Source organism: Apaloderma vittatum, unplaced genomic scaffold (assembly GCF_000703405.1).
Source record: "Apaloderma vittatum isolate BGI_N311 unplaced genomic scaffold, ASM70340v1 scaffold28776, whole genome shotgun sequence".
NCBI classification, from domain to species: domain Eukaryota; kingdom Metazoa; phylum Chordata; class Aves; order Trogoniformes; family Trogonidae; genus Apaloderma; species Apaloderma vittatum.
The window spans coordinates 1-10,001 of record NW_009721679.1 but is presented as its reverse complement, the minus strand read 5'-3'; the positions used below and the strand labels follow the sequence as shown (position 1 = coordinate 10,001).

The 10,001-nt window shown below is 41.5% G+C and overlaps 2 protein-coding genes across 2 annotated transcripts in view; one reads left to right on the top strand and one right to left on the bottom strand.

Annotated features, from left to right (window-relative positions):
* The window catches only part of GNL3 (guanine nucleotide binding protein-like 3 (nucleolar)), a gene marked incomplete at its 5' end in the record, with an annotated part of 7,567 nt that extends 5,301 nt beyond the window's left edge, over positions 1 to 2,266 (top strand). Inside the window, 4 exons of the mRNA XM_009871495.1 lie at positions 831 to 935; positions 1,489 to 1,694; positions 2,009 to 2,087; positions 2,178 to 2,266. Of these exons, the coding sequence (XP_009869797.1) occupies positions 831 to 935; positions 1,489 to 1,694; positions 2,009 to 2,087; positions 2,178 to 2,266 (479 nt within the window). The remainder of the gene's footprint in view (positions 1 to 830; positions 936 to 1,488; positions 1,695 to 2,008; positions 2,088 to 2,177) is intronic.
* A 2,392-nt stretch (positions 2,267 to 4,658) lies between these two features.
* On the bottom strand, positions 4,659 to 8,941 carry GLT8D1 (glycosyltransferase 8 domain containing 1). The gene is made up of 9 exons (XM_009871494.1): positions 8,926 to 8,941; positions 8,723 to 8,821; positions 8,255 to 8,471; positions 7,504 to 7,621; positions 6,890 to 6,974; positions 6,543 to 6,655; positions 5,816 to 5,982; positions 5,528 to 5,640; positions 4,659 to 4,873 (listed from the first exon to the last, which is right to left on the bottom strand). Exons 1-9 carry the CDS (start codon positions 8,939 to 8,941, stop codon positions 4,683 to 4,685), a joined length of 1,119 nt encoding a protein of 372 aa, XP_009869796.1. The 3' UTR covers positions 4,659 to 4,682.
* Positions 8,942 to 10,001: the final 1,060 nt, after the last annotated feature.

The window sequence follows — 10,001 nt, the reverse complement described above, 5'->3', positions numbered from 1 at the left end:
AAAAAGGTAGTCATTCCTGATATAGAGAATATGGCTAAAGTACTCCTTTGTGACTGGACAGGGTACGTATGCTATGAATTTTGTTTTATGCTGCTTACCTTTTTCACACTTAATCCTGCACCACAGAAGCTCTGAGTCCTGCAAAATATTAGAAAGGAGAGGCTGCTTTTTTTTTTTTTTGCCTTTCCCCCCCACCCTTCACTCACATTTTACTTCTATAAAGAGAGCTGGATTGGTTAACAGATTTAAAGAACACCCTCCTAAAGTAGGGAAGGATACATGGAAAGAGTCAAAGCATATTGCATGTTACTCCCATAGCCTCTTTGCTGACTTCTGCTATAACTCTCTTAGGGGAATTTTTCTTTCTCTCAAATACTGAGTCAGTGTAATCCTATAGACAGGAAAGATTATGGCAGTTTTCCTGTGGAAATTAGTAGTGGTTCCTATATTCTGAGTGTGGGAATAAATGTAACTCAGGATGGGTAATTGAGTGGGACTATTTCCCTTGCTCAAGTGGTTCAGCTGCTTTTACAGCTCATGATTTTACAGGCAAATGATTTGTGGTGACAAAGGATGGCTTTTTTTTTTCCTCTCAGGAGTGGGCTATCCACTTACTACTGTTACTGACAACTCCAGAGACAAATTTAAGTAACTATTTAACAGCTGTTAGATAGTAATAAATGAGTAGTTAGGTTAAAAGAGTTTGAGAGGTTTGTGCTCTGGAGTTTATTTTTAAATACAGTGATTTAACTATGTTATCTTTGGTTGTTTCTTAATGCTGTTATTTTACCTTCCCAGAGCTAAAGTAAGCTACCACTCACAACCTCCAGAATCTCAGAGACCACCACCCTATCTTACAGAAGACAAAATAGCTGAAATGCAGGCGGGCTTTAATTTAAGGAGTCTAGAAGAAGAAAACAACGACACTGTTCAAGGTAGGAGTGTTACTGTGATGCACTGCTACCGTTAAGAGTGTTAGTAGTAGTTTTAATCAGAGATTTTGAATGGAAATTCTCCTGGGGTTTATGTGATACCTTCACCAATATGCAGTGAACATGAAACTTTTAAGAAAGCAGCGGATTCTGAGGCAACAGAATAGTGCCTCTGTGTGCTGTCTTAACACAAAATACCCCTGCTCTTTCTTAGTTTCTGCTCGTCGGACCTAATCGTCCTATATAGGGGGAAAGACTGTTGAAGAGCGTATGAACATGGGCTAATTAGGCCAACCCAATAAATTTTACTCATTACAGTCTCTACTCAAATCCAAGTCTTTTAGCTCCTAGCAGTCTTCTGTAGATGCCTCAGGGAGAGCTTTTCTCACAGAAGTGTCCTTTGTTGTACCTGCTTATGTGGGAGTGCTGTCTTGTGGAAGGGAAGGTTGTGGCTCTCCTATAGCCCTGACCTAAAATGAGTGTCTGCTCAGGGGCCTGGCTTTACATCTGGTGCTCTTAACGGTGACTCAGCAAACATTTCCTATGTTTTTCACAGCTTTAAAATACCGCAGCCCAGCAAGCAGCATAATTTTCCAGTCAGCTGGTATGGCAAATGGGACAATAGAGGAAAATAAAGGGGAGGAGGAAGCAACAGAGTGGGAAGACCCGGAAATAAGCAAGGAGGGAGAAGAAGAGGAGGAGGATTTCAGTGAAAGTGATGATGATCAAGACAATATGGAAGAAGAAAAGAATGACAAAGAGGTAAGTCAGAGTTTCATAAGGCTTCTACCATCTGTTAAGATACTGACACCAAGTACCCACTCAATATCCTCCTGTAAACAGGATGTGTGGGCACTGTAGAGCCACCAAGAGTAAGCAAAAATCCTTTCTCCTGGAGGTAAGGGTTGGACTTTTTGCTAAATGCAGGAAACAACATTGTTCTAAGGCAGCGTGTTCCTGATCAGCTATACAAAGGGACATCCACGCTATCATCAGTCTGTTAGGTTTCATTTAAATAGGAGACTTCATTAGTGATGGCTGAATAAACACGTGTGTCTGATCTCTCTGACTTGTAGGAAAGCAAAGTTCAGGTCACCAGGCAAGCAGAGCTTGGACAACAACAAAGTCCTACAAATTCAGAAAAGCAGATAGCAGGTCTGTATCAAAAACCATGGCTTGAAGGAGAGTCTTGAGTACTCTTAGCACTTGCACTGGCTGCACTAACACAAAATTTTCTTTCCTCAGAAAATGAACATTCCAATTCACTAACAGTCAGTTTGGATAAGACAGCAGAGGAAGACGATGCCTACGATTTTAATACAGATTATGTGTGAAGACACCACTTGGAGACTCTGTTACTGGCTTTCATGAAGACTCGTGTTGTGGCAGAAGTTGGAGGAATGCTGCATACCAGAGCTACTGCAAAGATTCACAATTATTGCTGTGTCAAATAATGTATATAATAATGTATCTCCCTTGATTGCACCAGATTTCGTACAAGTCTAGGAAACTGACTGTATTCAGCTTTAAGTCCTAACTGTTATTTCCTGTATTAAAGCCTATTTTAAAAAATTCCTAACAGACTGAGTTAGTCTGTTCACTTAGCCTTATATGGATAAACCCTTTGTCTTTTCCTTTGAAAAAAACAGTGGTAAATGTTTCATTCTAGTCATGTTCAAGCACATAAATTTCAAGGTAAGTTTTCATCCTCTCTCCCTTTATAAAATATGTTTTTCATAGATGATTACAGAGACTGTACCCCTAAAGCAGGATTTAAGGCACTAACTTTTCAGTATACTTTTGTAAAACGTGTAGAACTTTCCTAAATAAAGGTTGGCTAGAAAATGGTACTTCCTTCAGCTAGACATAAGGTATTTTATCTGAGCGCTGCGTTATATGTTCAAAACCTTCACTGGGAAAGGTAAATGAGACTGAGGCCTGGAGCAACCTGGTCTAGTTAAGGGCATCCCGGGGAGGTTGGATTAGATGATCTCTAAGGTCCCTTCCAACCTAGGACATTCTATGATTATGCTATTAGTAATGTGCCTTCACTGGAGAACAAGCTGCTTGTTCTTGCAGTGCTCTCGAACAACAGACTGTCTGATCGCACCTGTTGTGCCCTGAGCAATAAGGACATGCTACTGCGCTCAGCCTACAGCAGACCTGGGGTAGCAACAGAATTGCAAAGCTGCTCAATGAATTAAGCATTTAGAATAAACACCTGACACCGAGCATCTTTCTTCTTTGCATCTGTTTTCCTCCTACTTCTGTCTTGTGTTCTTTAACAGTTGTTTTTCCCTAAATGTACATTGAGGCACAACCCTCCTAGGCAGCTTAAAAAAAAAAAGTATCAAATGCAGACACAGACACACGCAGCTTATTTAAGCCTGCTAAAACACAGCCTGGTCATCAGAATTCAGTTGGTGTCAGAACTATAGGCAGGGACTGTGATGAGTCAAGCAGTTGCAAATCTTTTTCATAAAGCAGCACTAAAACCATGTTCCTACATGCAAATGAATCCTTTAGCTCTCGGCTGCCCTGAATCTCAGACCACACAACGCTCAGCCCATCACTGCATTAACAAAGCTGCTTGTCTGAGAACTATAATACAAGGCGTATTACTGAAGAAAACGACAGCTAGAGTTCAAATCTGTTAAATGGAATACCTGGCATAATATCTGCTGGGGTGCATGAGGTAATAATAATCACTACTCAACATTACAACTATAAAAATCAAAAAACCAACTTACCTGTAGAAATGGTGATGAGCAGCTGGCTGCAAAAGGGCACAGGAATCTCTCACTTTGTGAGTTTAAAGGGTCAGATGGGGAAAGGCACAGTGGGAAAAACCACAGCAGAGACATGTTCGCTTGAGAGAACTATGAGGAACTTGACAATAATAAAATTAACCTAATTCATCCAGCCTGATCCCCAAAAGAAACATTTTGTATAATTAGAATGAGACTGCTTTCACAAAGATAGATAATTTTTTTAGTTTCAATCACTTGCTACTGTATTTATATACAAAGGAAACACTTCATAAATCAAGACGAGAATCAGATTGCCATTTACCTGAGGTTTGAGTTCTTACGTTAAAATTCACTTTTATTTTTGAACAATTTTTTTCCCCAACACTTTACCAAAAAAAAGTCTTAAGTGTTCACTGGCAATTAAATCCACTTTGCATAGTGAAATAATACTTGAAAAAACATCTTTCAAGAAAACAAATTTTGCAGAATTGCACAAGACTTAGAAATGGCTGGAGGGAGATTTCATGCAAGAAAGGGTTGTTGAGGAACTAATTTCACAGGATAAGAAAACAAAAAAAACCCCAAAACAAAACCCAAGCAGCTCTTAAATTACAGTACATCGCTGTGCAAGATTTGCATGGTGCAAGCACCAGCTGAAGTTGTATCTTGTTCTTAGCAACTGTTTCTGTGACTGAAAAAATGATCCTCCTCTAGAAGACTTGTAGTAAAGAGCAGAAGAATGCATGACAGAAATGACCTAACCAAAGTGCTAGTTTGTGGAGATACCCTCCCGTGCTTTCTGTAGTGTTGCAGTAGCACCTCGTGTTGCACAAGTGAAGTGTCTCCTCTGCGTGTGGGCACTTCAGAACTGCACCGAGCAAGTCCATCACCTTGGGCTCCAGAAGGCAAGAACTGCTCTGTAATACAAGCTGGCTACAGGAAAGTTCTGCTCGGCTCCACAAGTTTCCTGAGACAACGCCATCGGTTATGAAAATTGATTCTACTTGGCTTCATAAGCTTCCAAATGTCTGCGGATCAGGCTGAACTTGCCTGTGGGGTCAGGAACATACCACTTCTCCCAGACTTCAGCATATGAAGCTGTTCTGCCCCAGGGTTTGAAATGTCCATTCCAATGGAGTAGCTTGGCAGCTTTCACAAACTGAGGAGAGTACCTTTTTCCAGCACTAGACCCTTTCATTGAAAAAGCAGTGTTAGTGCCTGAAATAAAGGCAGCAGAAAACACCAGCATGCAATAGTTTAACTTCAAAACAAATGTTTTCAACAAAGGAAATCTTGACACTTCTAGAGAAAGGAGGTGACACAAGAGGTAGAAACTGGGGCAAAGTAAAAAGCATAATCATGAAACAAATGCCACTTTGATCTGTCCCTATCCATTTTAACGTACTGCCTTAACTTCCAAGTTCTTTAAAACCCCCTTAATACCCAGACGTATTCAGCAGCCTGGGTATTTTTCATTGGAAAGAAAACCTATGAAAGCTCTCCCAGCCAGTAGCAGAACAGATAGGAACGTCTGTTCCTCTCAACAGCCTTCAAAGAAACAGCCGGGATCACTTCAGATGCAGTAAATACATGGAACAAGAAAAGGCAAATGAGAAGTATTTTCGGAGTAAGTGATTTCAGGAACTACTCCTACAGCAGATCAAGAAAGGACGTGAAGGATCAGGGCCACAAGCTCCCAGATGGTATTGCAAAGCAGTGTTTCTTAAAGAACAATGTATAAAATAAAGGAAGAAAAGATCTCTTGGCTGTATCATCAACTAGTTGTCCCCCTACAGACCTGGAAGAACACCTGGGGGAACAGTGTAAGAAATTTTTCATACATACCAAGATGCCGAACGTTCCACATGGGATCAATACTAGAATGTTGCTTGTAAAATACAATGAGCAGTGGAGGTGTCGTGATGCTGCCAGCCAGAGTCCTACTGTAAAGTTCCTCTCTGGAAGAGAAGAGGAGAAGAAGCTGGGAAAGGATGCTTGTGTGGCCATAAATCAGCCAATTTTTCACTTGCACAGAATCCACAGATACATAAGCTGCCCTCCATTTAACAGTTAAATGCCATCACCATAACCCAAACCCCGGCCCGCAGTCGCCCCCAGCTTGGGGGTACTTACGCTACATCAAGTGCCATCCACTTCTCCAACTGCTTAGTGATGTTCTGCAGTTTCCATTCCGTCAAATTGGCAACAAAAACTCCTGGATTGAAAGAGCAGGTGCTGGCTTTCATGGCAAGCTTCCGGATGGTTTCTTTCTTGTAATCTAGAAATCCAATGTAGTTATACTGGGGAAAAGAGAGAATAGAAACGAGCTTAAAATATAGTCAAATTGCTTTTTAAAGAAAAATTCTGCACAATTCCCAAGCATAACTTGAAATTCTTAGAAGAAGTGCCCCTTCCTTTAAAAAAAGAGAAAGCAAGCTTAAGAGGTCTAAGATTTTAAAAATATGATTATATAAACTACATATTTAAGGAATGCTACATGGTCTTAGCAATACCATATAATAATATGGTACTGCTCCCACAGCGAGCGGTACTTTTTATTCCCTCATAAATGAAAAATTCTCCCTCTGATGTTCTAAGACCTCCTGCTATTCCACACCGGGAATTGCTCTCATCGCAATTTGCACAGCAAAAACGCAAAGTCCTTTGACTGTGCCTAACGAGAAAGTGCAGGCATCATTTGTAACACAGAACATCAGAGTAAATGGATTTGGGTAGGGGCAGTTACACCCTTAGGTTCACTGCATCGGGAAGTTAACCTGCCATAACATTAAAACCAAGTGCCTGTTCCCAAAGCCTGAGATCTTTAGTATCATTACCACTGAATCAGAATGAAACTAACTTGATTGCCTGCTCCACGGACAGCAACTTTATTAGTGGTTGAGTCACAATCATCTGAAAATGCAGCTGCATGTCCAGGTTTCAATGGAGTGTTGTAAAGTTCAAGGATATCATCTGGAAAATGGAAGTAAGCACAAAAAATTAAAAGCATTCCTGATTAAGTGTTGAGTATCTTTTTAACCAGTCCATTGCTACAGCAGCTAAAACCACTCAGTTTAATCCGACTCATTCATATTTACAGAGCTTTTATATCTTTCCTTGAAGTAGACATGTCTGGTTACTGTAAGAGATGGGACACTGACCTCAGCCAGAAGGCCAGGGGCAGAAGGGTAGGAATAGGCCCCATACCTTGCACTATTATATCATCATCCACATAGATGGCCTTCTCTGCATGAGGTACCAAACTGGGCAAGTAGAATCTTGCAAAGGTTAACTGTGAAAACAAAAAAAGCAAGAGAAGTGAAGAAGTAAACCAAAAAAAGTCCAAATACATGTGAATTTGACTGATGCTCCTGGCACTTGTCCATGTCCCAAGACACATCTATCAAGGAAGTAAAATGAGCAGCAATATCCTAGAAGTTATTTCAAATACACGGGTTCCATTAATTCCTGTTCTCCTATGAATCTGTGCATTGATAAACTACCTTTAAAACTTGTTTATATGAGAATTTCTTACTTCTCCACACATATCTGCACTATCTCTAAAGCACTGCCATGCTTGACATTCAAGCTGCTGTGTTTCACTATACCCAGCAGCAAAAAATGATACAAGGCACGCATATGTAGATATTCAAATCCATCTCTCACCATCTGGAAATTTATCCTTACTGAAGTTTAGGAATTGAATTATTAAAGATTGTTTCTGTGCTAACGGATTTGGTTTTGATGTCTGGTTGGATTCAAAAGCCAGAGTTTATCATTACTAACTAATAATTGCAAGAAGTAATCAACATAATCCTCACTGGTTTTAAGGAGTCCGCCTTTTGAGGATCCACTTGTACCTTCCCTTCTAAGACACGAGGGTCAAAATCCAAAATGCGGTATCTCAAATTTTTCAGAGCAGTGTTACGTAGCCACAGCCTGCAAACAAGAGAAAGGCAATGAGACAAAATCAAATGAAAAGCAAGAGATCTGATGGGCCGTGACACAGATCTTGACCTGGCCACTCCCTTCCCTTCCCAACACACACACATGTAGAATGTAACCTACGGCTGACCGGGGTGGTGCCCTGTGCGACTCCAGGCCCGTGCCCACTCTCAGCACACTGCACAGCAGTGACACGTCAAAGGTAGGACGTTGCTGCTTAGTTAATTAGAAATACATGGTCCTGCTATCAGAGATCCTTCACAAAAAATACTAGTGTGATCAGATGCGGGTAACAATAAAAGGATCAACAAACAGTTTAGGAAAACGGAGAAGCTTCGTTGCCAGCGTTCCAATTGTGTAGATGAAATATAGGAAGTAACTTTCGCAACCCCTCCATCAATGAATTCCAACCCCCCACGGCAAAAGATGGCTCTTTTCCATCCCTGAAATACTGCCAGAAGGAACGACCGTAGGACTCCCCACAGCAGCTTGTTGGAAAGCTGCAATAAGCAGCAGCAGACAGCTCTGCTACTAGAGGAGGGCAGTTCTAGGGACAGACAGCTCCTCCTCTTCTCAGAGATACTGAAGTTTTACGGTACTGTGGGAATCTGATGAGAAGATCATTACCTCAGGTGATCCACAGTATTGTTTAGTGTAACAATATAGAAAACCACGTTGGATCTGGTGTGACGGGAAATACTGTTCATGGCTGCTATTGCACCCCCAAGCCTCTCATCTGATGCTGTAATGACCACAGAAATCTCCTTATCACTCCTTTCAGCTGCCAGCCTCTGGGGAACTGCAGGTATGAAATCTATAGGCTGAAGTCCTAATGGATTTGAATCTGTGGAGTACAAACGGCGTCACACACTTGTTTTATGCAAACAAAACGCAAACATTATTACCATGAGAACAATAAAAGATCTACTCATAAAAGAGTACAAAAAAATGTATCTCATTATGCAAATAATTGATCATTGTCATAAATATTATTTCAACAATGCGGTGGTTTCTGTCAGGCCAGGCACGTGCTTTCCCACCACTTTCAAAAAAAAGATATTAAAAATTTTCAAATTAAAATAAAGTCCAACATACCTGACAATTCCCGTCTCAACAAGTCACTGAGGCCTAGGAAGTTGTGATGAAGAACTAGTAAAAATATGACAACAGCCACAATAAGGATGGAAATGTTCACTAAAAATTTAGGAGAAAAAAGTTTATCAGTATAACCAGAGAAAGACTGGGAAACTCAGAAAAGTACAAAAGATGTTTCTAAAAAACTTAAGAAACACACGTACCTTTCCTCAACGTCATTTTCCTCTTGGTATTTTATTTATTACCATAAGGTTCCCACAAACCTGCCAGAGAAAAAATACTGCTGTCACTTGAATTTCCAGGACATGCCTACCCGAGAAGCAGCACACGATCACCAGAAACGTCCAAACAGCTTCCAAACGCACTGAACGTTTCCTTCTCATAAAAAGGTACAACTGTACGTCACATTTTAATAACTGAGGACGGTACGTCAGTGAGTCGGTAGTTAACATGACGCATCCAAAGAAGAACTCGGAGATAAAAAGGGAGACAGACCGACACTGACAGAGAAAAAACCCAAACTCTCCCTGCCTGCTAAAAGTGATCTGAAAAGAATCTCTATATCCAATTTATTTAACTACCTGCGTGGGAAGCAGCACAGCAATAAGACAAATAATTATACCTTCTTTTCCCCCCCACTTAACCAACTGCAAGATTCTGGCAGGACACAGCGTATATAAGATTTAAAAAACACCCAGCATTATAGACTTTCAAAACCATTACATCCTCTCCCTAAAATAAAACAGAGTATCAGCTGACGTCTCAGCACAAAAGAGTTACAAAAGTGTGAAAGAAGGTATCGCCACCGTGTCACAGAAAAGGGAACGAGGCGCTGTTAGCAGGCAACTCAAACATACCGACTCGTTATTTAACGGTAAATGGGACTGTGACACCGCTTCGGTAACGTGGTCCGCACACGCACACAGACACACAGACAGACACACAGACACACAGACAGACACACACACAGACACACAGACACACAGACAGACACACAGACACACAGGCACACAGACACACGCACAGACACACACACACACAGGCACACACACAGACACAGACACACACACACACACACAGACACAGACACACACACACAGACACACACACACACACACAGACACAGACACACACACACAGACACACACACAGACACACACAGAGGCCGAGCCGGGCACACAAACCTCCCCCCCGCCCGTTTCACCGCATCCTCCCCGGCCCGCACCGCCGGGCCCCCTCTCGCCCGCGGGAGGCAGAGCCCAAGCGGGGACCCCAGGGG